At 41.3% G+C, this 27,007-nt stretch overlaps 1 protein-coding gene across 10 annotated transcripts in view; it reads left to right on the forward strand.

Annotated features, from left to right (window-relative positions):
• Positions 1 to 27,007, forward strand: part of PATJ (PATJ, crumbs cell polarity complex component) — a 231,990-nt gene that overhangs the window by 148,697 nt on the left and 56,286 nt on the right. For all 10 annotated transcript variants that reach the window (XM_025208661.1, XM_025208662.1, XM_014521711.2 and 7 more), the window contains 5 exons: positions 13,403 to 13,475; positions 19,597 to 19,689; positions 24,660 to 24,734; positions 25,177 to 25,282; positions 26,091 to 26,224. In XM_025208661.1, coding sequence (XP_025064446.1) covers positions 13,403 to 13,475; positions 19,597 to 19,689; positions 24,660 to 24,734; positions 25,177 to 25,282; positions 26,091 to 26,224 — 481 coding nt within the window. The remainder of the gene's footprint in view (positions 1 to 13,402; positions 13,476 to 19,596; positions 19,690 to 24,659; positions 24,735 to 25,176; positions 25,283 to 26,090; positions 26,225 to 27,007) is intronic.

A 27,007-nucleotide genomic window follows, 5' to 3' on the forward strand; every position in this document is an offset into this window, starting at 1 on the left:
AGCAGGAAGAGCAGAAAAATTGCAATTGTGGGCAATGACGTCTTCCTCTTCCTTAGTATCTAGTCATTCTGGTTTCCCCCTCCATGGGAATCCTGGGGAAGTTCCAGGCACAGACCCGTGTAAAGCAGGGGTGTGTGAAGTGGGCCGTATTCGATTTGGATTCGGGCCTATTTGCGGGACACTGATTCAACGTGTTGATTCAGATCACTGTTCCGATTCCATTTGGCCGAATCTGAATCTGAAGATTCGATGCTGCTTTGGAGAATCAGTGATTCAGCCATAGACACAGCTTTAAATGTTTCTTCTACATACCTCAAGATACCAGGCGTGGCTTGTGAGCACTGAGATAGTGGGGTGGATGGAGCATCCCACAGGAACGCAGGAGGGCCCCTACATGCTCGGCGGTAGACCCGGAAGTGGACACTTCCATGCCCCCCAGCTTGGCGATCAGCCACAGGGGGACCCCAGGCACCCCCAAGACCTAGGAGGCACCAGTCGCTGAGCTGGGGGGCGGGGGAAGGGTCCCCCACACGCTCTGCGGTGGACCCGGAAGTGGACTGGAATTGCTTCTGGTCCACTTCCGAGTCTGCCAGCAAGCGTGCTGAGAACTCCTCAACCCACCACCACCACGCTTCTGTGGGATGCTCCATCCTCCCCATCATCTCAGTGTTCACGAGTCACCTGGTACCTTAAGATATGTAGATAAAACATTTAAAGCTGTGTCTATGTCCGAATCTCCGTATCTTTCCGAATCGATTTGGAGGGTTTTAATTAAATTCGGAGAGATTAAAGGGTCTCCTGATTCGATTTGGATTCGGATATTCATCCACCAAATTGGGCTGAATCTCCGCCGAATCGAATTGGTGACCTAAGCTTCGCACAGCCCTAGTGGAAAGCATTAGGGTCTGGGTACTCTACCACTCCCTGGTGGCATTTTAGCAGCACTGCAATCCCTAAAATAAAGTGGGGAATTATTTTGGGTGGAGGGCTGCTTAATGAGTTTTGGTGAGCTGTCAAGGGCCGTACGGGTAGCTTCTCCCCTTGATGGTTGCCCCACCCTCTTGTCAACATCTTGGGACTGCAAGTCCCACCCCTAACCCCTGACCTTTGCCACTGGAAGTCCCTCTCCTTGCCCCCCTTGGATATACTCCTTGGAGGAGGGGGAGGGGGGTTGCCATCTTAGAACCAGAAAAAAAACCAGATCATACACTAAAAGTCAAACACCTACTATGCTGCAGGGGTGTAGGTTGTAGCCATGTTAGTCTAAGGACATAGGCAGACAAGGTTCCTTGAGTGAATTTGATATCTTTTATTAGACCAACCCAAATAGTTGGAGAATAGTTATTAAGCAAGCTTTCGAGTTCAAAAACCCTTCGTCAGACTAAGGAAGTTTCAGCAGTTGGTGTGTGCTCTTCCTAGGCTGGGCAGGGCACAATTTGTTGGTGGGTGCCACGGGCCAGATGAAAGTGCTTGGCAGGCTGTATCTACCCCGCGGGCCATATTTTGCATGCCCCTGCCCTAAAAGGTGAGGCTTCTACATAAACCCTTTAGCAGTGCATGTGCAGGCACCTCTGTCCAGGGACCATTGAACCAGTTCCCAATCAGTGACATTCTTGAAATGGCTGTTATGTCTGTCCACACCCTAAGTAGGAAACGTTCTCTCTCTGATTCTGGCTGGAAATGTATTGAGATGCCTTCATTTCCTCCACCACAGCTGCAAGGCTAATGCACTAGAGCTGCCGTCTTACAATACTGTGGGGAAGGTGTCTGCTTTTATATTTAGAGTAAGAACTTCCCCTTGCACACAGTTCTGTCCATATGTACTTGAATACTCTGGAGTGATCAACTCAGGACAAATAGATCTGGTCTGCTGTGGCTTGCTTTGTTCACATGTGCTTGCCAGTTAATTTTGAGCTCTTGAAGCCCAGGTATGTTTTATGTAATTTTGCATTCTTAGCCTAATATGCAGCTTATTCACGAGCACTGTAGTAATCTAGATATGAACATACAACATAAATATGTACACATGATCATGTACCTGTATCGGGTACAGTATACACAAACATGATGGAAGAGCTGGACTAGCACAATGAAGAATGAGTTGCTATACTTGGCAGTGCAGAGTATACAAGGGAAATTAATGATCTTGCCTGCAGCTCCTGTGTTACTTTCTCCAGCTATTGAAAATTAAATGTCATGTACAACAACTCACTCTCCATTACTTAATTGCATGTGGAAAATGTGTCTGGTGTGAAAGATCCAGAGGCAAAAGCAGAACATATGAAACAAACCCGGAACTAGATTTAGTTCTGGCTGTCAGACCACTCCACAGAAGAGTGGATTGCTTGTGCCACACTGCATTGATCAAATGCATTTGTCTGTTGAGTTCTGTAATTAAAAACATAGCAAAACTTATAATGAAGGCAGCTCACTTGCTGCAGAGCCATTTTGGATATGAATATTTGTACCATGTGGTTTGGATCACATCTGAGAAATTTCATCTATTAAAGGTAATGTAAATTCTTGCCTAAATCTCCCCTTTTTCCAGTTATGGTCATCTGTGAATAAACCCATTAGATTAGGAAGAAGGTGTTTTTATAAGTAATAGTTTATGTACTATGTGTACTAGACAGGGAAGATTGGAGCCATTGGATTTGCTCCATCACAGACTCTTGGGCTGGAAAAAGTGTTGTTGTAAAATGTTGTTTTTCAAGTTGAAAACGCACGTGATTTCAGAAGAACATGGATGTTGTCACTCCTCCATGCCTTGTACTATTGTATATTGACAGCTGATGTGTCTGTCTGCTTGACCCTGAACAACCTTTCAAATATTAATGAAGAGAAGTGTTCTCCAGCGGTGAAGTGCCATAAGCAACCGAAGCACCATCTGCTGTGACCGGGGCTGAATAGAAGGGAAAAATGAATCCTTGGACCAAACCTATATCTAGATATGCAGCTGTCCTGCTATTAAATCATTTCAGCAAGAGAATGGTTTCAGAACCTTATCAAAAGGAAATGGCTGAAACTTGAATCCTTCTAAAATGCTAGTTCACACGTGAAAATGTAAAAGCTTTTAAACAAAATGTTAGGAGCCCAGTGCACTATCACGGTGGTGCATCTTTCCTTAAAACCCGCCTCTTCAAAAAACTAAACAATCTGCCTCCTTACAAATAATCCCACAAACCTTTTTTCCAGTTTAGTCCTTATCTTTTCTTATTTAGTCTCTAAATTCTTTGGGACATGACTGTGTAGCATATCTGATATGATTAGTCAACCCTAAATTGTGACAGGCTGTACCATTTACAAAACTTGTGGGGCTAACAGAGTTTTAAAAGTGTGTGTTTTGATCACTTCCTTTGAAAAATGTATTTAAAACTGTAATATTGAAATGAAAGTATTGAAATATAGTGGATCTCTCTGGTGTGATGCTAGCTATAACAACTTTGAGTTATAGGAGTAGTGCTAGTTATTGAGTGGCGCTAGTTATAACAATGTTCTTAAACCTTCAAACAGCTTTCCAATCTGCCTACATAATGGCTTTTCCAGCTAAAAAAAAATTAGTGGTGACAGTGTTAGTGATTGTGAACTATGCTGATGGGTTTGCTGCTTGGATGATTTCAGATATGTACACTCAGCTCCAAGGAGCGAGAGAGAATAGAATATCATAACAATTATTATGTTTTGAAAGCTGGGAAGAGGGAGGCCTTAAAAGAGAAGAATTTTACCCATAAAGTTTCTCTTGCAAGGAGTTTCTGGATCTGTCTTTATTAGAGGAGAAAGTTAGGACCAAGGATTAGGAAAGACCCACTAGAATAGTGACTTAGAAGCAAATCTCTTACTGGAAGAGCAGATGAAAACATTGCACGATTTCCTGTGGATAGATTCCTATGATCTGATGCTGTATAGTATATCCCCAGGAGTGATGATCCATAGCAAGGGAATAAATTCAAGTGGAACCAGCTGAAGGAGTGGTTAGTGTTAGACAGACTTCCAAGCCTGAGCCCCAGCTAGTTCTTCCCTTACTATGGTCCCAGATCTGATGTAGGCAGTTCCTTGCTGAAGCTGACTTTTTTTTATCTCAGTGGGCTATTTAGTATAACCAGTGCTAAATTGCCTACTGCTTTCTGACTCTTGGAGCCATCTCTGGTAGTGTAGCCATGCTAGCTGCTCAGTTCGCAGTTCTGAATCCTTACCTTTCTCTTTGTATCTTAGGGCAGGGCTGTCCAGTTGGTGACTTGAGGGCACATACGGTTCCCACCCAGTTGCTGTTCCTCCTGTTGCTCTGGCTGCGCTAGCAGCCAGGGTCTCTGGGCTTTCTTTTCAGCTCTGCCTCCTGTGCCTGCCCCAAGTGGCACAGCACATGGGAGCCTGCAGCGGGTGAGTTGTGGGGGTGCCCTGGTGGAGCGGCTCCCTGAGGGTCTGGTGCAGCAGTGGGGGAAGGAGGGGATTGCAAACCTGGATATATAGCATTTAGCAACAGCCCATTTTTAAAGTGCGTGAAGGAGTCCAGCATGAAAAACAAATGAAAAGCAGAAAATATAGTTACCAGTTAAAATACAATCAATTATACAAAATGCAGTAAAAATGGCACTTACTCCTGACGCCCACTCTCATTGTGCCCTGTTGTAAATACTCCCTCTTATCAGTCTTATCCAGGTAACATGCTGAGAAAAGAAAACAAGTGGTGTCCTGCCCATCTTCAGTGTTTTTAGCAATCTTGCCTCTTGGTATCTTAGCAGCCTTTGCTTCTCAATGAAAGATGGTGTTTAGTAAAAACACTTCCTCCCTTTGCAGCAGGAAATAGCAAGGGATGTTGCTGTTGCCTATTTTCATGGGCAGGGCAGAAGTGCACCCTATACGCTTTTGCTAGAGAAAAATATAAGTATCTCTTGTACAAGCCTCACCCACTTCCTCCAATGCATATCACTGAAAGGATGGCGTTAGCTGAAACAATCTGGACGCTGGGGAAATTGTGATGTTGTCAACCTCTTGACTTTCACTGAGAAACTAATCTAGTTTAAAATTTAAAATGTACTATAAAAAAAAATCTTGTTATACCTTCTAACATCCAGATAGTGTTAAAAATTGCCTTCCTACCCTTTCCTGAAATTTTCATTGATGAAACACACTGCTGCAAATGTGTTGAAGATCATAGAAGTGCTATTCTTTTAGAAAGTTTCTCACTGCAGTTTATGAACATCTTTTCCACGGTAAAATTGACAATAGTCGTTTTAAAACAGTTTTCTGGCCAAACTCCAAAATATAGGCCTTAATGTAGCACTGTTTCCCAGTGGCCTCGTTAGTTAGTTACATAAGCTTGTAATAGCATATAAAAAGTTCAGAGTTATAATGTCACCGTATTTTTATTTCACGTTCAGCACATGTTGCTGCTTCTTGGCTTTTCCTAATAAATTGGAAGACATTCAGCTTGTATGCAAAACTTGGGGAAAAAAAATCACCTGAGCATTGTAAACACTGCACGATCTTTCTGGGAAGCCGTGACTCAGTTCATGCTTCCTCTGGTTTGTGTTAAATAACATTTTACCTGGATGAACTTTAGCAAAATGCTATTTTCTAGCTAGCACGGCAGATAGGGGGTTGTCTTTTTGATTTCCATGTACCAGAGACTCTGATATTTTGACTGTGATTTTTCAAAGGAGTCTGAGGGAACAAGGACACAAGCCTCAATGGGGAGTCAGCGGCAGTAAGGCTCCTTAGAAAGTCCCAGCTCGAGTCCTCAGTACTAACAGTTTGTCAGGCAAACTCTTAAATGTTGTTTGACAGTAGTCTTGGGAGAGAAGAGGAAATCTTACTATAATGAGTAGCTAAATATTTAATGAGGGGGGTTTTTGAGTGGGGGAGGATGCTCTGTAGACCTTGATTCTTCAGAATGATTTGTGCAGGCATCATAGTTTTCATGCCTGCAGTATAAATTTAATCCTGTTAAGGATTGTAATGAAATAATATAATTAAATGTCATATTTGTATTAAGAAAACCTAGTCACTTTGTTGCAAACTGTTGTTTTATGAAGATAATGTTATAATTTGGCAAGGTTGACACTGTGTCTATGTTGAATTAACCTCATATAATGTATGGTCAGTGCTTTGGTGTCAGGATAATGAGATCCCAACAGATCAAAAGTGGTGAGAGAGCTTGGCACCACTGCTAATTTATCAGGATTCAAACTGCCCTCTATTTTTTTTAATTCTATTTTAGTATCGTATTACATGATTAACTCTTAGGTCCAAAGTTCTTCTTTCATTGAAAAATGGTGTCTTATCAGGCCTTGAAACATGATGAATGCTTTAAGAATGAAGTGTTAAAGGATGTTACATATTTAAATTTCACCTGTTGCAGTCTGACGTCCATCTTCCATACTGTAGTTCTTAAGGCACCGAGTCGTTGTTCTCTTGATGATGGAATTGGAGATTCACATGGAAGCCCGCTTATCGTAGTTTCCATTTCTAGGAGATTTTGCGGGAGTTATTTATGGTGACATTCAAAGAAGAGGTTCTTGCACTCTGCCTGCATGGCCGTGGGGTTAGATTGTTCATCATGGAGAGCTCACAGGTTTACTTAACACCTAGGTTATTATGACTGAATATTGTTAGATCTTCACTGCCCTCCAAAAGGCCCAGTGAAAAGCACTAAATACTAAGTACTAGAAGGTCATGAATGTTTAAATGCTTTGCAGGTGATTTTGTTTTAAATTACTTTTCTTTACCATTTTTATTGTGTTCTACCAAATCGATTGTATTTTAATTGGGTAACTATATTTTCTGGTTTTGATTTGTTTTTCATGCTGTACTTCTTCAGGCACTTTTAAAAATGGGTTGTTGCCAAATGCTATACATCCAGGTCTGCAATTCTCCCATGACCCCTTTCTCCTTATTCCCTTTTGTTTTAAAAACCTCTGCCTTGCCTCCTCCCAGTTGTTATACCTACTTGTGAACAAGTCCATATGTTCAGGAAGCTAGAGTATTCAGTGTCTTTCCAGACTTTCGTGAAGCCCTCTGCAGGATGGATTAAATGTTAATTTTAAATAGTTGTCAAAAATCCATTCACAGCTAGTTAAGGATAGACTGGAAAAAGGGGAAGTGTAATGACATTTCCAACATCAGTAGAAGCTTTCTCCTTAGTTACCGGACTGAGTTGAGATATAGGAAATCCTGGGCCTTCTGAATTAAAAGTTCTCCTGGGTTTTCACCCAAAATGTTCTGTGTACCTCTGCAATATTTACTGTTGCTTCTGCTGTTTTCTTCCCAAGGAACTAGCGTAAGAAAATGAAGATGGGGAAAGGGGAGATCTAGGCTCTGCTTTTCATACATGGTGAACATGCTGGCAGACCCAGGATCTGGATTTGTTTGTCAGCAATCTGCACAACTTCCTCAACCCATTACCAATGACTGAAATCCTTGTGAGGCAATACTTTTCTGGGCAGGAACTATTTAGTTATCTACCTCTAGATCAGTGAGGATCAACCTTATCGGCAAGTGTGCCACAACTTAAGGCACACATCCCTCCCCAAGTACCACTCCTATCCCCTTCCTCTAACCAATTCACTACTCTGCTTTTTTCTCCCTGCCCTATCTGCCACTGTTACGTGCTTCCTCCTGGATCTGCTATGTGCTTTACCAGGGGTGGGCAATTATTTTGGACAGAGGGCTGCTTACTGAGTTTTGGGAAGCCATCGAGGGCTGCATGACAGGCAGCCGGGGCAGATGAATATTAATTTTCTAAATTTTTTAGGAGCCCCCACAAGCCAGATAGAATGGCCTGGTGGGCTGCAACTGGCCCACAGGCTGCATTTTGCTCACCCCTGTGCTACACAGAGGCTACCCATGCATGTCACTTGTGGCACATGGGCTGCAGGTTAACAGCCTCTGCTCTAGATCTTAACCTACTTTGAGAGAGACCATGAGACTACTTATTAGTTTATTGTTCCTAGTTCTTGGTGCCTTTTTTATTCCCAAAAGGGAAAAGCACTCCTATGAAATGGGTCTTTTTGGTGTTCAAGTGAATGGCATAGTCTAAATGGCCAAAATGCTGTCATTTTGCCTGGAATTGCAATTGGGTTTTAACCACTACAGAGTTAAGAGAGATTCTCTGGCTACTTAAGAGGGAACTCAGAAATACCCATAAAGGAAGACAGATCTGAAGGCAAGACCTTAAAAATATGTAAGGTCAGTGGGTAAGTGCCCCTGGCTGAGGCTGGCTCATGTTTTCATGTCCCAAAAGTAACTTTCTAGAAAGCTTTCAAAGTTGCCTGTAAAATTCCTCCAGAATATCACAGCAGCATTCTGATAGGGAGAGCCACAGCATCCTCTGTTTGTGCGTATATTCCTTTCCGCTCCTGTGTAATACATATTTTAGCTGAGCTAAATACAATAGTTACTAATAATAGTAATATTATGTACAAGGGATCTGTCTGATACAGAAGCAAAACCTAAATCATCGAGGGTAAAGGGAGGGGAAGATGCAATGGTGAAGTGTTGGGGGGGAAAAGCCTAGTGAGGTTCAAACTGCATTCAGACTGGTATGAGGGTCCGAGCTGGGTGTGTAGGCCGTTCAGAACTTATCATCTCTTGTATTGGACCCTGCTTCCCTTGATCTTCTGCACTAAATGAGGCTCTAATTTTTGCAGTCTTGCGAGTGCAATACAATACTGGCTGCTATTAGCATAATCAGTCAGTACTCTTATTTCTAACTCAAGTGAAAATGTGAATCAGTTTTGAAATTCAGCCTGGAGAGCAGAAACAGTAAGTATGTTCATGGGAATCCTTCCACCCAAAAGTGATTCATGCCATGTAGGTCCATCACATCACCGAAATGCAGCCATCTTTAGGATACAAGCTCAAGAGTCAGGTAGACAGTTTCCTCACAGTATTGTACCCGAGTTATTTAGGATAATTTGGATGTGACTATAGAGCAAAATGATGAGATGGTAACCATTTGTGCAAAATGAAAAGAAACTCAAGACTCAGAACAGATGTAACAATATACATTCAAAGGCAGGGAGGAGATTTATGGCTCAGGAACTAACATAACATTTGTGTGTCTGCACCTTTACTGGTGAATGGAGTTGAACCTCTGTAACTTTAAACCTATTTCATTCAGGTTACTGTGATTTTGCTTCAGTTATACTGGTAGAGGAATGGACATATGAAACAGCTGTGTCAGTTCATGGTGACCCCACAGTAAATCAGTATAGTTATTTCATCTGTCCACACTCTCTTAGTTTTTGAAGTCTTATCTGAAGGACTAGCACCATGTGTAAATTGTATGCAAGTTACTTTGAAAAAATAGAAGCCTGTTTTGACCTTGAAAAGATGTTCTTTCAAGGCATATTTGTACTAGTCTCTACTGCAGGGGTGGGCAAAATACAGCCAGTGGGATAGATTTGATCTTCCAAAAGATTTTGCCCAGCCGTGGCTGCTTCTCTGAAGGAGAATTGTATCCTGCCCTCAGCTGCCCTGGCTTTCGAGGCCCCTTGCCCTTCTCCCTTCCTCATACCAGCAGCAGCAGCCACTCGCCTTCCCTCCCCAGCCTGTCTGCCCTGCTCTGCTCAAAAGCAAGGGGCCCTGAGTTCCTGGCCAGGGTTTTGCCCTGCGCACCCCTCCGACCCTGCACCTGCTGAGTTAAAGCTCAGGTAAGGTTCTCCCTGCTGGCAGAGGAGCGGGTGCAGGGGGAAGACAGCCAGGAGCCACAGGTTACCTGGGCTGTACTGGGCCAGGACCTGGTAGGGGCGCAGGCACTGGTGCAGCACTGTGTTCCCATGTGCTGCTTCAGGCTGCACCAATGTGGCAGCTGGCGCAGCTCCTGGCCAACCCCAGTGTGGCTTCTGCCTGATCCCGAGTCCCCAGCACATGGCTGGATTGGGCAGCAGCCACAGCAGCTGCACCCATGTGGCCTGAGCCAGCTCATGGAAACACAGTGCATTGCTGACCTGGCTGCATGCCGGGGACTCGGGGCACAGGAGGGGCCTCAGGGAAAAGTGGGCAACAAAGGTTAGGTTCTCCTGACCCTTGTTCTCTCTGCCCAGAAGTGGGCAAGTATTTGGCTGGAGGGCCACTTAGGGAGTTGCGGTGAGCTGTTGCAGTGCGGGGTGTTGACCAGCCAGCGACAGCTAACCCAAACTCCTTAAATGGCCCTCCAGCCCAAATAATTGCCCATCCCCGCACTACTGAGTGGTATTAAGGGTGGACACATGCAGCTCTGGCTTCAGTTCTCCCCTCATTTGAAGTGTCAAACTAACCTCCCACGCATTGCTTCACTGGCATCAGCATCAGATGTCACAGCTCTCTCATGACTCAGGGTGACCCAGTCAGAGGCTGAGCACTGTGTTTAGGAGAAAAATATTCATTGTGTTACATGCGTAGAGGCACCGTGCCATATGTACCCCCTTTCAAAATTGTAGATGCACTGTTGAGTGGTATTCAATGGCAACAGTGGGGGTAATTATGGGACTACGTGTTGAATGTTCTTTTGCAGCCACTGGAACTTGAAAATGATGGTGCGACTGCTGAGCTGTCAGCTTCAACATCAAAAGCAAACTGTTTCTTTTAATTTTAAATAAATTCATGTTTAATCGAGGACATTTCTTGGAGTGAAGAGCAAAGAGAGCATTTATTATTATATCTGTCACTTTTAAAATATGTTCCCACTTTGATTCTGCTTTGAAGCAGTCTCCTTTGAAGTGGTATTAATGTGTTTGAATGTGTGCTAGTAGAGGTAGATTACAAATTGGGATTTTGGGGGTTTTTTTGCAACCTTGGTTCTTTTGCTGGGGAACGACTGAAAAAAATTATAACATAGAATGAAAATTACTGTCTGTTTAAAATGACATACAAATTTCAAGCTGATGATGTGGGAATAAATCCTGGTGTTTGTATATATTCAGTGCATTTATATATGTGGGTAATTAAGAACAAAGCAATTTATAATGTAGATATTAAAAATAATGTCTAGCTGTTTCTTAGAAGCAAAATAGTTCTCACAAACCAAACGTTAAGAACTATTCTTTATTACAATCAAGTTTACTTCTAATTATGGACTGTTCAGTTTTGTGCTAATTTTTATGCCATTCATGTTTTATGAAGACATTTTCCAATGCTTGAGGGAGATGAGGAAAAACCTGTACAATCAGACAAAATTGCTACAGAGCTTAGGGATCTTAGATTTTCTGATGAATCCTCTCAGGTGAGAACTGCAGTGTAATTGGATTGTATCCACTTGAAAACAAAAGGAGGAAGTAATATTCTTGCCTAATATGCTGTACTAGGGAAACGATAGACACTTGGAAGTTGTGAGGTGCAAATGCAGATAATGCTGCGCATTAGGATTTCTGTCATGCCCTCCTGCATGCCCGATTTTGTAACACTGGTCATTGTCGCAGCGACATTAGCATATTTTCTAACTGCTGCAAAGCTTTGAAGAGGGCCAAAAGGAGAGGCTGCGAGAGAGTACAAAAGTGAGGGATTATGATCAATCCTAAAACAGTTTCTTTGAACTGCATGGCTGTTCTGTTGGAGATAAAGGAAATGAATTCACCAACCTTTGTAGGATTCGTCATTTGAAATGCTTGCAGTTTCATTTGCCATCTTCAGCTCTACTGGGGGGTATTGATTTATAGTGTTGTCTTTTTCAGAGTAACCGCAACATCCTGGTTTTACAAAATTAACCCTTTGAAGGAGAAACAAAAGTGAAACCATATACATATATTTTTTCCTCCATGCATTTATATTCTATTTTTAAATTTATTGCCATCTGAACAAATATTTTTTTTTTCCCTAGAAAATAAAGGAAAGACAAGTATGTGCTTAAAATGCTGGAACTTGAAATATCTGGGTTCAGTTGCTGACCTTCCCACAGATTCCATGTGACCTTGGTCAAGTCACTTAATCCCAGTTCCCCAGAAGATGCATCCTTGAAGCTCTGTGGAGTGTGGACTATCTCTCTTATTTTCTTAGCAAAATGGAGGCCTGACTTTTCTTGTAGTCTTTGTGCAGTTTTTATGCACCATTTTATATGGTTCATTCATGCAGTTTAAAAAAAAAACAACCTTGAGCTTTTTTTCTGTAAATCAGATGCTTTTTTTAACAATGTTTTATAATATGTTATTTCTTTGATTATGCTCTATAAAGGCCAGAAAGGTGTGCAGTTAATTTGACATGTCCAATAGTTTTGAATATCACTGGAAAAAAAAAAACCCTCTAGTAAGGCTAAATTAATATGTATTGTCATCTGATAAAAATGCTTTTGATAGTTAGAAATTTGCAAAGTAATAATTTGCCTGTTTAGGAGCATGCAGTCATTCAAAAAAGAAAAATATGCTTTAAATTACCATCATTATTTTTGAGATGCTGTTCATTGATATATATTTAGTATTAATTGCTTTCTTTTACCCTCTTGATATACTTGCTAAGTGCATGTATGAGATTTTCAGAAGTGTATGCAACAAAGATATACTGAAAAGAAAAAAGAGGGGTTTTTGCTTAATGGCAGAAGGAATCTAGTAATCAAAACAGGAAGTAGGTACAGTCATGAAGCATGCTTTTAGAAGGGAGCGCAGTAGACAAGAATAAAAGGGTATATTCTTGCCATAAATACATTTAGGCTGCAACCTTGAAGGTGGTTCCTAACCATGAGTGCAAAGAAATTATAGGACTCCTTCTTTATTCTTCATTCCATCCAGGAAGAGCCCCCACCAACTGCAGATGCTTCCTCAGCCTGATGACGGGTATTTATACTCAAAAGCTTGTTAAGAAGAATTTTTCCAGCTATTTGAGTTGGTCTAATAAAAGTGATCAGATTTACCCAAAGAACCTTGTCTGCCTTTGTCCTTAGACTAACATGGCTACTACCTATATCCCTTTAAGAAATTATAGGAGTCTTCCAATCAAAGTAGCAAGGCAAACCATCCTAACAATATGTAAGATGCAGCTCAGTTTATGAAAAGGATCTTTTGGTGTGCAGTAGCAGAGGGCTGGTCTTGATTACCCAGAAGGTCCCATCCAGCCTTGTGTTCCTGCCTGTGATAAAAGTAGCTATTAGGCCCTTTCTTTTGAAGCAATTGAAATAGGGTCTATTAATAGGAAAAGAAATCTCTGTGCAGAATGTCTTTTAGCTATTGTATTGTCATTTCCCATTTACTATTCCTCTGCTGCTGTCAAATTATTTACACCCTGTTTTCATTTCTGTTCAATATCCACATGTTGAAGTGCTGTGATCACAGATGAACTAGAAAGGAATGCAAGCCGAAGTCACTGTTTATAGTATTATATAAGAAATGGGTTTTTGTACCTAAAACCAATAAATAAAACAATGACCACCTTAAAGAAAAGTTTAGGCATGTGTTTTCAGCATAGCATACTGATTTTTGTCTCTCTTGATGTCTCATAGAAATGAAGATGCACTCAACCAGATGGCTGTTACTCCTTTCCCATTACAATCCAGCTCCCAATCTTCTTTTGAGGTAAGATGCCTTTTAATTGGGGCTTGCTAAATTAGATAGCAGTGTGACCAAACACCTTGTCTAATTAAACTTGAATCGCAAAATGTTGTGGGTAGGAACTTGACCAAATGGGTGTTTCGTCTTGTGGGTTTGTTTTTTTCTTTAATGAAACATTTGCCACTCTGATTATTGGATACAACAAGAAAATAAGTCACTTGACAGTTCTGCTGTCTCTTCCCCTGCCTTTCTTTCCTAGAGGGTTGAAATCTCTGTTGGGGGGCTTTATTGCCTGGAACATAACTGGAATCTGGAGTTCCCATTAGAGAAAAGACATTGTTTTTCTGGGACCTCCATCTTCTCCACCATTATACAACTCTTTCAGAGGCATTAGGAGCATATCTTCATACCTGGATTTAGAAAATAAAAGTGAGCCTGCTGCAGTAAAAGGTTACTGTTTTTATATGCATGGCAGCGGCCCCAAATATAATTGCAGCCCCCTTGTGTTACACACAGTGCAAACAAATAGCAAGAAACTGTCTGAGCCCCTGACAGCTTTCACTCTGTAGGTAGACAGATAAATGGTAGAAGGGGAAGCCTGGTGAAATTACTTGCTCCTTTGACAGAGCCAGCAATAGATCCCAGTTCTCTTGATTCCTAGTACTGTGCCATGCTTATTGGACAGTCAGACTTATACTTATCTTAGTTCAACTTACTAAATTTTTATAATACTTTAATTGATGTTTTACCATCAAGTCCTGTGCGTCATATCATACATAGCATGGTTCTTGCCGTTGAAAAATAAATTGATGTTTTTGTTTGCAAGACGACAAGACTAAAACCGTCCTCAGTGTGACAGCGTTTCCAGTACTATTCTTTATTACAACTGTAGGCTCATTAGTCTCTTGAGTATTGTGAGTCCAATGTTTATACTGCACAGCGTGATCTGTAGTGTCGCCACTTTGTTATAAATTTGATGTCCCAATATGATAGTGTAACTAAGAGAGAGAGTACATTTTATTTGTAGTTAAAGTGCATAGCTAGCTCTGCTGCCACTTTTTAATTCAATCTATTTGAGCTAATAAAGCAAAGCATATTTTATGATTCAGCTGAGGCTTGGTCTAGCCTTCAGTGGCTAAATTCTGGTACGTTTGTGTTTGATATTTCAATAAGCATTATTACAGTAATGCAGCATTAGCTCACTCGGTGCAGTGCCAGATGGAACCTCTGGAGGCATGCGTTTTGTCATTTTCAAGATGATAGTAACATTTAAGGCCACTTAGCAGACATTGCTAATGTAGTTCAAGTGTTTTGCTGTACAAAAACCCCCCATATTGTTTGTTTCTGGGTAATGTTTTAATCAAAGCCCTGAGTTTTCTTTGCCTGTTTTGCTAAGGAAAAATATTGATTTTGAAATGGTCCTTCATGCTCTGTTAGGAGCCTTTTAGCTGCTGGAGTCCACATGGGTTATTCTGCAGTTTATACGGTCTAAGCTTCTAAGTACATTTTAAAGATTTTTGTTGTTGTTCTTGTGGCCACCTTCTTGCCAGCTCGAGTCCCCTTTCCTTCACACGCCAGTGATGGTGAGACAAATAGTACCGTCAGCTCTTCCTGATCTTGTAGTGTTACCTGTCATTCAATCCTCAAGGACTCCTGCTTTTCCCTGTGCAACTGCATCTTTCAAAATATTATTACAAAGAAGACAACTTTCTGTGGGACTTTTATTTATAAATACGTATTTTTTGTCATTAGATTTGAGTAATAAAATAGCATAGTGGTTCATATTAGGAAGAGTCTTTTTCCTCTAGATCACTGATTCCAATATATTCTGGGTCATTGGACAGAAGTCATGGCAGTTGTTTGGTGTCTCTTGAGACTTTTTCATGATTGCCAAGTCAAGTATCCACATCACCAAGATCCACCGTTATATGGAGGCCAAAGAATTTCGTTCCATTTCTTGTAGACTTCCTTAGTATGTCATCTTTCATGTAGCAGAGGGAGCTTTTACTACTTATGCTGTTCCTATTTTGTATCTAAACATAGGACTTTGACCTCCAGGGCTGTCAGGTAACCGTTTCACACCATTTTAAAGTATAACAAATGAGACTGTCATGACAAACAATTACACCAAGCTTTATCCCACTTTTTTGGTATTAAAGTAATTGTTCACATCTGAAAATATCAGCCATGTTTAACAAAAAGACACTGAATGCATGTTTAACAATGAATGTTGCTTATAATTTGCATAACAATTGGTACGTTTTATAAAATGGGCCTGGGTAATTTAACAGTATATCATGATGACAGCATAACTGCAAGATACAATTACATTAATTCTCTTTAGCTTATTTTCTTATCTTGATTGGAGCAGTTTAATAAGAAAAGGGCTGAACAATAAACTTTCCTGTACCTGTGGTCAGTTTTTATGAACCACAGGGTAGAACAGGGCCATGATAATTGTCCCCCAATATTGTAGCTAACTGGCAAAACCAAAATATAATTCATTAATCTAAAATAAGCTCTACTGCAAGAAGCTTAATTCATCATAAAACCACCTCTTACATAATAAGTTTTGTTAATGGAGTGAGGTATTGTGTTTGAACACTGAATGGAGTGAATCTTCTAAAGAATGGAGCAGTAGATTACCTCTTGAGGGGGTGATAAGGCTATTTGCATAATTTCTATTTTACCTTTAATTGTATCGTGCCTAGCAAGAATTGTGAATAGACTGGTAAATAAGTCTGGGAGTGAAGATCCTTACAGGAAATTGGATTTGTTACACAAAGTCATAGTTTCATAGTTGGTAGGGTCAGAAGGGACCTGAGCAGATCATCAAGTCCGACCCCCTGCCATGGCAGGAAACAGTACTGGGGTCAAACGACCCTGGCACGGTGTTCATCCAGCCTCCTCTTAAAGACCCCCAGGGTAGGAGCCAGCACCACTTCTCTTGGAAGTTGCTTCCAGATCCTAGCTGCCCTGACAGTGAAGTAGTGCCTCCTGATATCTAGCCTGAATCTACCCTCTGCCAGCTTGTGACCATTATTTCTAGTCACTCCTGGTAGTGCTTGGGGGAACAGGGACTCTCCCAATGCCTGCTGGTCCCCTCTGACTAGTTTGCAAATGTTTTGTAAGTCAGCATTACTGTGCAAGGAAAAATGGCTCTGGATTTAGAGCAATAACTTGAGTTGATTTAAACCACTAACTTCCTCCTCAACCCCCCAAAAAGACCCAAAAAGTTTATTTACAGCAACATTTTCTGGTTCAGGGACTGGGTAAAAGAAGAAAATCAGGGCCGATGGTTTTAATATGTTAAAGAATAATGGTAAGGGGCTTTACCCATGGTGCACCATGTCAGGGTAGTAGGGAGCTTCACCTATGCTGCACCATGTCAGGGCAGTAGGGAGCTTTGCCCATGCCATATATAAGAGCATTGCTCAGACATGCAGAGATGAAGTCAGGAAGGCCAAAGTGCAACTGGAGTTGCAGCTAGCAAGGGATGTGAAGGGTAACAAGAAGGGTTTCTACAAGTATGTCGGTAGCAAGAGGAGTATCAGGGAAATGGAGGAGGCAACCTTGTGACAGAGGATGCAGAAAAGACTGAAGTGCTCAGTGCCTCCTTCACCTCTGTCTTCACAGGCAAGGTCAGCTCCCAGACTATTGCACTGGGCAGCATGGTTTGGGGTGGAGTTGAGCAGACCTCAGTGGTGAAAGAACATGTTAGGAACTGCTTAAAAAATCTGGATGTGTATAAATCAATGGAGCCGGATGAGATGCACTCAAGTGTTCTGAGGGAGTTGGCTGATGCGATTGCAGAGCCATTGTCCATCATCTTTGAAAACTCAGGACGATCAGGAGATGTCCCAGATGATTGGAAAAGGGCAAACATAATGCCCATATTTAAGGGAAAAAGGAGGATCTAGGGAACTGCAGATCAGTCATCCTTACCTCAGTCCCTGGAAAAATCATGGAGTAGATCCTCAAGGAATCTATTTTTAAGCACTTGAAGGAGAAAAAGGTGATTAGGAACAGTCAGCATGGATTCACTAGGGGTCAGTCATACCTGACCAACCTTATTGCTTTCTATGATGAGATGACTGGCTCTGTGGATGTGGGGAGACTGGTGGATGTGGTGTACCTTGATTTTAGCAAGGCTTCTGGTACGGCCTCCCACAACATTCCCCCAGGCAAGCTAAGGAATTATGGGCTGGATAAATGGGCTGTAAGGTAGATAGAAAACTGGCTGGAGAATCGGTCTCAAAGAGTAGTAATCAGCGTCTAGCTGGCTCTGATTCTCCTGGCTCTACTAGTAATCAGTGTCTGGTAGTAATCAGCTCAATGTCTAGTTGGGAGCTGCTATGAAGTGGAGTGCCCCAGGGATCGGTCTTGGAGCTGGTTTTGTTCTATGTCTTTATCAACGACCTGGAAGATGGCATAGAGTTTGCCCTCAGGAAGTTTGCAGATGACATCAAGCCAGGGGGAATAATAGATATGTGTGAGGGTAGTAGGGCTAGGATTCAGAGTGACCTAGACAAATTGGAGGATTAGGCCAAAAGAAATCTCATGAGATTCAAGAAGGACAAATGCAAAGTTCTGCACTTAGGACAGAACAATCCCATGCACCGGTACAAGCTGGGGGCTGACTGGCTGGGAAGCAGCTCTGCAATAAAGGCCCCGGGGGGTGACAGTGTGAGCCAACAGTGTGCCCTTGTTGCCAAGAAGGCAAACAGCATCCTAGGCTGCATTAGTAGGTGTGTTGCCAGGGGGCAAGGGATTATTCTCCTCTATTCAGCACAGGTGAGGCCACATCTGGAGTACTGTGTCTAGTTTTGGGCCCCCCAACTACAGAAAGGATGAGGACAAATTAGAGAGAGTCCAGGGGAGGGCAACAAAAATGGTTCAGGGGCTGGGGCACATGACTTACAAGGACAGGCTGAGGGAACTGAGCTTATTTAGTCTACAGAAGACAAGACTAAGAGGGGACTTAATAGCAGCCTTCAACTGCCTGAAGCGGGTTTCAAAAGAGGATGGAGCTGGACTGTTCTCAGTGGTGGCAGATGACAGAACAAGGAGCAATGGTCTCAGGTTGCAGCAAGGGAAGTTTAGGCTAAATAGGAAGAATTTTCTCACTAGGAGGGTAGTAAACACTGGAACAGGTTACGCAGAGGTGGTGGAATCGCCATCGTTGCAGGTTTTCAAGACCCAGCTAGACAAAGCTTTAGCTGGGATGATCTAGTTGGGGATGGTCTTGCTTTGAACAGGGGGTTGGACTAGATCAGTGTTTCCCAGCCAGTGTACCGTGGCACAAAAGTGTGCCATCAGAAATGAACAGGTGTGCCATGGCAGTGAGCCACAACAGGTATAAGGATGGGGAATGCCTTAACAGGTGTGCTGCAGAAAAGTTTTATTAATGTAAGTATGCCTTGGGCTGGAAAAGGTTGGGAAGCATTGGACTAGATGACCTCCAGAGGTCCTTTCCAACCCTAATATTTCTATGATTCTATGGGAGGGTGGCACGGAGAAGCAGTGGCAACAGCCAAGTCCTGGCGCTGGCTTGCCTCAGACCTGAGCCATGTCATTGTGGCCCACGGCTTTAAAAAGGCTGCTGTCTGCTGCTGTATCAGATCAACTTCTCAGCTCTGGCTGTGATACAGTTGTTTGTTTCATAAGCCCTTTTCATTAGGAGACCTGTACAGAAGGAAGAAAACTTTTTTTGCTCCTCTTCTGTCTAAGCAAAGGGGATTTGTTGCGTGTGCTCAAAGTGAGGCGAAACATTAGCTCATCAGAACAGAATTCTGTAGCACTATTCAGCAGCAACACCTTCCCTCCCAGTTCCTGAACTTCACCCTCATTGTTGTCATAGTAATTGTCCCTGGATATCACTTGCAGTATTCCTAGCGATGCATAAAAAGGGGCAGACCCTGTAGTACTTGACACTAGTCCACTGAAGCCCGAGATGTATATTAAGTGTTACCTTTGCTTTGATCTTTTCTCTTCAGCCGTGGAGATTTATGGTTGAATATTATGCTTATTTCATCCCATCACATAAGACTTGCATGAAGTATACATTGCAAATGGTTTAATCTTTTTGTCTTGAGCTGTTTAGAGGAAATGTAGTCATGCTAAAACAAAAACCATTCTATGATAGGATCACAGTGGCACTGAACCTGCAAGCAGTGAAGAAGATACCAGCTCGGAAGTTGTCGTGAAAAGCTTGACTGAAGATAAATGCATCAAAGTAGTAAGTGCTGTTTAAAGAAATGTTTAGCTGCCCACAAAACTGAAAGCTGAGAAGGTGTTAACATGTTCACCAGATTTTCTTTTCCTGCTTGGGGAACTGCAGCTGACTTTTATGGAATAATTCCTAATGAATATAGTTGAGAGGCTGCAACTTCATGTATTTGTTTGGTTTTTACATATATTTTCCTATCTTTGATCCATAAATTGTTGAGGTAGAATAATTACATACATCCTGATCATTGGTCTCCCTTCCTGTTTTGTTTTTGCCAAGAGGATCATGTCTATGTTTGTTAAAAATACATGACACATCCTGGAAACAAGCTTGTGTATATAAATCATGGTCATATTTGTATTCATAGCTTCATAGATTTTAAGGCCAAAAGAGCCGTTATCATAAGCTAGTCTGACCTCCTATATAACATAGGATATAGAATTTGTCTCAGTAATTTCTGTGTCAAGTCCATAACTTACAGTTTAGCATGGTACAGTAATAAATACCAAATGTTTCACTGACACATACCGAGGGTTTGTGTTGTTGTTATGTAATGTGTCGGTATTTTACATTGTCCAAACCTCCCAAGGCTTGTACCTTGACTCTTCTAACACTGCGTTAGAAGTTTAAAACAGAAGTATTAAATATGCTGAGGAGTGACTAACCCAGAGGAGCATCAGATTTGCTGAGACAATCTTCCTTTCTCTGCCCCTCCTCTCAACAGCTTACTGTAGTTTCCTCAGGGAGTTTATTAGCTCAGCCATGCTGTGTATGCAGTCATCAATTAAAAATATTATGTTTTTGTTTTGGATATATTTTCTTCCTGCTTCATAACATTTTTGTGAACCAGTCTTGATTTTTTGGAACTACTTGATGAGTATTACAAGTAAATACTTCATGGACTGCCAAGCATCAGAAGTTAGCATGGTGTTTAAGACTTGAAATGTCTATTCTGATTGAGTGATAAAACAATTGTCGGCTGAGTATATGCATTTATCTGAGTTATCCGGAACATTCAGTCAACAGTATTAATGAGTTTGGATATAAATTAATTGGAGGCTTAATTCATGAATACCAGCTGTAAATGCATTATTTCAGTTCTTTGCCAGCTCTCTTTGGAGTGCTTTACTTAAGGAATTGCTCAAGGGATACAGATAATTATGATAAAATATACAATTCTTGATACGGGTGACAGAGACAAGGGGCACGAGAGAACCTTGGGCAAAAAGTCAGGAGCGAGGTACAGTAAAAAAAATGTAGGCAAGTTGTATTTGGGCATGGCATTGTGCAGCTCTTTGAGTAGACAAATTTTTAATTCAGAAGAGCTGAAGGCACTGCAGAGATCCCAGACTGGGTTATGAGGAAGATGCGTCTAGGAAAACAAAAAAGGGAATGTATCCAGACATTTTCTATCTCAAAAAAAACACTCTCTTAGAGTAATTCAGCCCTGGTTGTTTCCAAGTTATTTTTTCTCCTGGAGCAGCCATTTTTGCTCTGAGAGAAAAATCCTGAAGCAACTCTCCCAGGAGAAACGGTCTGTACATGGCCCTTGTTAACACTGCAGTGCAGCACAAGATAACTATTCTTTGGATAAGAAGATAAATAGAGATTTCCATTGGTCTCTTAGTGGATGTCTTGGAAAAAGATGCCTCAGTGCCAAGATCATAAAAGTTGTCCCTGTTTGTTGCCCACGCAGTCACATCACTGTTAGTTAGCACTTAACTTCTTCTGTGCTCTGAGAAGTCCAGAATCACAAAGTCAGTACATACATCTATAATGTGTATGTGTATATTCTTGTCCACAAAAATCCCTCTCAAATGAGTACAACTCAAAGCAGCAACCTAACATTACATGTTCTGGAGCATACAAGCATGCAGAAATATTGTTTTTCATTTGAGTTTTGAAGTTGATAGCAGCTCATTCTGCATCCATTTATTGATGATAAGTTTGCCAGGCTGGCCCAGGATGTTTTGTGTTTCTAGTTCATTGCTTTCAAAAGTATTAAGTTTTATATAACTGATATGGCCATGGACCTGTGAGAGTAGAAGGGGAAAAGAAGATTGTTTATATTGCACTTAGTATCATTGAACCTGAGGTCAAATAGCTACAATACTAGCAGCTGGTACCTGAAGTGATCTGATAGAGCACTTTGGTTTTCTAAGGACCTGGTTGTCTTGATTCTATGAACATTTGAAGAATATTTTAAAACCCATTAAGTGATTCTTTTAGAACTTGGATCTTGACAGAAATGATGGTTTGTATAAGAACTGAAGATATTCCTTAAACTACTCATGCTCATGATGTCTGCATGTTGCATGGGTATATTACATATTTAGAAAGAGTAAATACCATATTTACTCAATTCTAAGACAGGGTTTTCTCCCATTTAATATGGGAAGGGGAAAGCCCCTCATCTTAGAATCGAGTATGAGGGTAGTTAGCGCGGGGGGGAGGGGTGTACAGGCAGCTGCTCTAGCTTGGGCTTCAGTCCCTACCCAGCAACAGCTGTCTGCTCCTTCCTCGCCCCACTCCTGCTGCCACTTCACATCCCCATATACCTCCTGATGCAGCCTCTGCTCCCCTGCCTACACCTTTGCATTCCCTGCTTACTTTGCTTCATAGTCCACAGTACAGTCTTGGGCACTGAGCATGACCCCAGCCCAGCCCAATAGTGGCACACAGCCTGCACAGCTGCTATGGGTGTTGGGTTGGGCTGGGCTGGGCTGGGGCCATGCTCTGTGCCCTGGGCAAGAATGGGGATCAAGCCTGCCAGTGCAGAGCAAGGAGGCTGGAGTGGGGAGAAGGGGGTGGAGAGGGAGAGCAGAGGCAGAGGGGCAAGGGGGAAGCTGAGGCTGCAGGAGGGGCAGGCACAAGCTGGAATCAAGCTGCTTGATCTTCCCATACCACCTGCCCCCCATTGCCTGCCTTCCCTGTAAGCAGTGGGAGACATGAATTAAAGATGACCTCCCAATTATTAGATTCTGTACATGGCAAAATTATAATACATTTATAAATTTGCCATGTATAGAATCTAATTATTGGGGGGTCATCTTAAATTCAAGTTTGTCTAAGATTTGAGTAAATACAGTAAATTTCGGTTTGGTGTTGGGGTGTTATTTGGACTTGCAATATTGATCTGTTTTTATATAGCTTGAAAGATGTGCCCCTGAATCATTTAACTTGAAACACTAAAAGCTAATAAAAGAATTTAACTAAAGTAATGCTGGAAGAGACCTCCATAGGTCATCTTGTCCCACACCTGCCTGAGGCAGCAGCATCCTTATAGAAACCATCCTATACAAATCCATTGTCTAACCTCTTAGCAAAACTACACAGTCAAGCTTTACACAAAACCCAAGACGTAATGCTCTAACACAGGTAAAGTAGGGGGACCACGGTGGCCAACATCCTACTGCTGTAAAGGTTGTTAATATATGTTCAAGAGATTCCAGGAAGAGGGTTACCACCTCCATTACAGAGGAAGGCAAGCCCCCCACAATCTGTACTATCTGACCCAAGATATGGTGATCCATCTGATCCTGAGCAGAGGGGCAAGACTCTCTAGCCAGGAACCTGTGACTTTAAGTCCCAGCAGGATCATTTTCCCCCTACTATGCCTTGCCCCCCATCAAAATCCTCAGGCTTGGCTGCAGCCAACACTCAATTCGTCTGAGGAAGGCTTAGAGAAACCCTGAAGCATGTAGCTGCAGGGGTGGAGAGAAAACTTTCCCAGCCCCATGCAGCAGCCAGCAGGGCCCAGAAGCATGTGAAATACCCAAAGTAGAAACATAGGCATAGCATTGCCAAATTGTCCCCGACCAGTGGCTGTCCAGCCTCTTCTTGGACACCTCCAGTGATGAAGAGTCCACATCTTCCCTAGGCAGTCTATTCCACTGCATCGCTGTTCTAACAGTGAAGTTTTTCCTGATTTCTAATCTAAACTTACTTTGCTGAAACTTCAAGGCAGTGGTCCCCATTCTGCTCTCTGAGAAGAGGTGTTTTCCTTCTTTACGGCAGCCCTCCAAATATTTGAAGACCGCTGTCATTCAGATTTAGAGTTTTGTGAGACTTGAGGAAGCAGGGTCACTTTTTTCACATTTGGGTACCCAAATCACCCATGTCTGAAAACACTGGTTTAAACAGCTTAAAATTGGCTATGTGACAATGAAGGAGATATATTTTAAGTGTCTGAAAACATCTGAAGAACATATGCCCTGGGAAGGAAAGGAATTTTTTTACAGTATTATAGGGAGTTGTAACTCAGAGTATAGGCTAAAATTTAGGAAAGAAAAATGTCTTGAAAGAGATGGGAGCATCATTGTTTGCAGGGCACATAACGAGACTGGATGAAGTTCTATAATCCTTTATTTTGTTTAAATTGCTTTCCTTTTGCCACTGTTTGCCAGTGTGCTTTCCTTTCTTGAGTGGAAGAGATGGAATTAGGTACCTTCTAGTCGTCTCTTCTTTGTACACCCTGGTTCACTGAGGTCCCATTGAACTACCAGTTTTTTAAATCAAACCCAGTGGCTTCCTGTAAGTTTCTGTATGCTTTAAACAAAATAAGAAATTGCTGGATTAAACCTATAGTCATCTAATCCAGTAACCTTTGATCCCAAACACCAGCAATCAGTTCTTGTGGGGAATATGCAGGATGGATAAGAGCAGCAGGCAGATGCAGCATAATCTCCTAAGAGGGGCTTGCCTCCTAATACCCTTATTTCTTTAAAAATTTATTGAAGAGTATTTGTTTACAATTGTGGGTATTCTTGTTAGCCGCATAAATGTCTAATACTTCTCTAAATCCTTTTAAGTTCTTTGCTTCATCTGGACATGACATTGCATTCTGAAGGCTCGTAAGCGGGAAAGAATATGACCTTATTGAAGCTTTAATTTCTGTTGTTTTGAAGTGATTTTATTAAATGAAGATTGAAGTCGCTGTGACACTCAGTTATAGTAAACAATTTCTCCCCTTATTTTAGGATGTCAAAAACAAGGCTGACAAACAGGTGTTGATGGTGAATCAACAGGAGGTAGAAGAACCACTTCCAGGAAATGTATGTATGGCTCTCTTTTTTATGATTTACCCTATTGGGGCCCTTCTATTACTGAAGGAAGGAAATATTTTTAGGTTTTATTTTTATACATTCAGTGTTCAAATATAAAAGTACCTTCTCTTCAAACACCTGGAAGCAATCATATGGGACAGTGCTAAAAATATATTCTTCTCTTCTCAAAAACTAAGAATTCCTTTGGTCTTACCCGATGAAGATAAGAGTTCCATCAGCACTTTCTGTGCAGGTTTCCCTGGAATCACAGTATTTAATATACCTAATTGATTTAAAATGTTTTTAAACTGAATTGTATCCTTGCCATTTCAGTTAATATCTTTAATTAATAACTTTGATTGAACAATGTTTAATCAAATGATAGAAGTAATATGCTGCCTTTGTGTTCTTATTGTCAATAATTGAATAATTTTAATTTCTCCTCAACCAGTTAAAACAATCCAAGACTTCAGTAAAAGTGCCTATTGGTTTACATGAGATATCTCTGGTGCCAGCGCCTATTTATCTTCCTCCAGAAGCGGAGCTCACCAACCGAAGTAAGAACCCATTATTTCTTTCAGCAAGATAGCTAATATTAATGGCAAACTTACTCTGCTAATATAAAAGCAAGTACTGTCAAAATGAGCTAAAGTACCTGAGCGCAGTTGACATTGTTTTATACCTTCTTAGACATGTTTTGCTTAGCTCTGTGTTTTGAGTTTCGAAAAGGGCACTGTAATATATTTACTTTTTTATATATATTGATTTCATTTTTTTCTTACTTGGCAAACTTAGGATTCTTTCTACTCTTTACAGTTTAGAGAAAAAGCCAGCCTAGCAATAGATTGTTTACATCCTTTTCCTCAATTGCATCAGATCTATTTGGGGGGAAAAAGGTATAACAAATAATTTGTTTCCATTTTTGCCTTTGGAGAGTTTTTGCAGCTTCAGAACAAAAAATATTTTGACAGCATACATCAACCCTGGGTAGTTTTTAAATGTCATTGTGACAAGATGTTTTACAAAATGCTGAATTTTAATGTAAATTTGGAAGATTCCCTGTCTGATTCACTGTTGCGGTTATAGCTTCGTTTCATCTAAATGTAATGTCCTTTGTCATCATGATCAAAATCACACAGGGCATATCTGACATAATTGTCATACCAGATTGGAATAGTTTTGAAATGGCTCAGATTGTTAGATGTCTTTAAGGTATTCTTTTAACTTGATTTAAGAGTATAAGGACATATAGAGCAAGTTTCAGCCATTTAGTTACTCCAGTGCCATTACCTTAGATCTTTATTTTCCCATGAAATATTTCTGACTGCTTGCTTTATTTTTTAACATATTCCTTTTTTGTTTCAGGGAACCTGCCACCTCCGTTGCCAGTGGATCCAGCAACATGTCCCATTGTTCCTGGGCAGGAGATGACTATAGAGATATCCAAGGGGCGATCAGGCCTTGGTCTCAGCATTGTGGGAGGAAAAGATACTCCACTTGTGAGTTTGTTCAACTGTTGTTCATTACCTTTATTAAGAAGTAGATAAAACAGTGAAAAGACAGTTTCGAAATTAGTAGCCCTGTTAATATAGTAACTTTGCCAAATTCTTCAATGTTGGAAACAGCATCTAGCTGCTTTCAGAATAAGCCTGGTAAATTTGCCTTATGCAAAATGAAGCATTTCGTATTGCCTCTTAAATTGTATATATTTATATATTTCTCTATTTTCTTCCTTTATGATTAAAGTAGACAATGGGGCACCCCTCTACAGTTTATGCTTTGTCAATTAAAGCTTTTCAACCACCTTTTCCATCAGGATGACTAGACCACAAGAGGAATATCAAGGAGGCAGCACAATTCAACTTTACTTTCTGTAAATGCCTATATACTTTTAAAATATTGATGATTTTGTTGTGCACTAGTAGTTTGTTTTTGCTCCACGTCTGTTAAAACTGTGCCAGAGACACCCCCAGCTGAACAAAAATCAGCACAGATAATCTAATTAGTGTAGCCTGTGATCCTTTGTTTAGTCTTTCCTTCCAGCCATGCTGCTTAAAAATGTGATTTATCTTCAATACAACCCTAATTTGTGTGGTAATCACCACCGTTAGAGTATGCCATCAATATGTAAGTTCAGAAGGTTAGCTCCACTAAATCTTTTTTCTTATTTTGTGCTGTGGATAGCTACTGCCAGATAACTTGCTATATTAGCCCTTCAGTCTCTCTCAGAGATGCAATCCAGCAATTTAGCAAAATTTCTATACCCAGCTCTTCTATCATCA

Source organism: Alligator sinensis, unplaced genomic scaffold (genome assembly GCF_000455745.1).
Source record: "Alligator sinensis unplaced genomic scaffold, ASM45574v1 scaffold588_1, whole genome shotgun sequence".
Classification (NCBI taxonomy): Eukaryota; Metazoa; Chordata; order Crocodylia; family Alligatoridae; genus Alligator; species Alligator sinensis.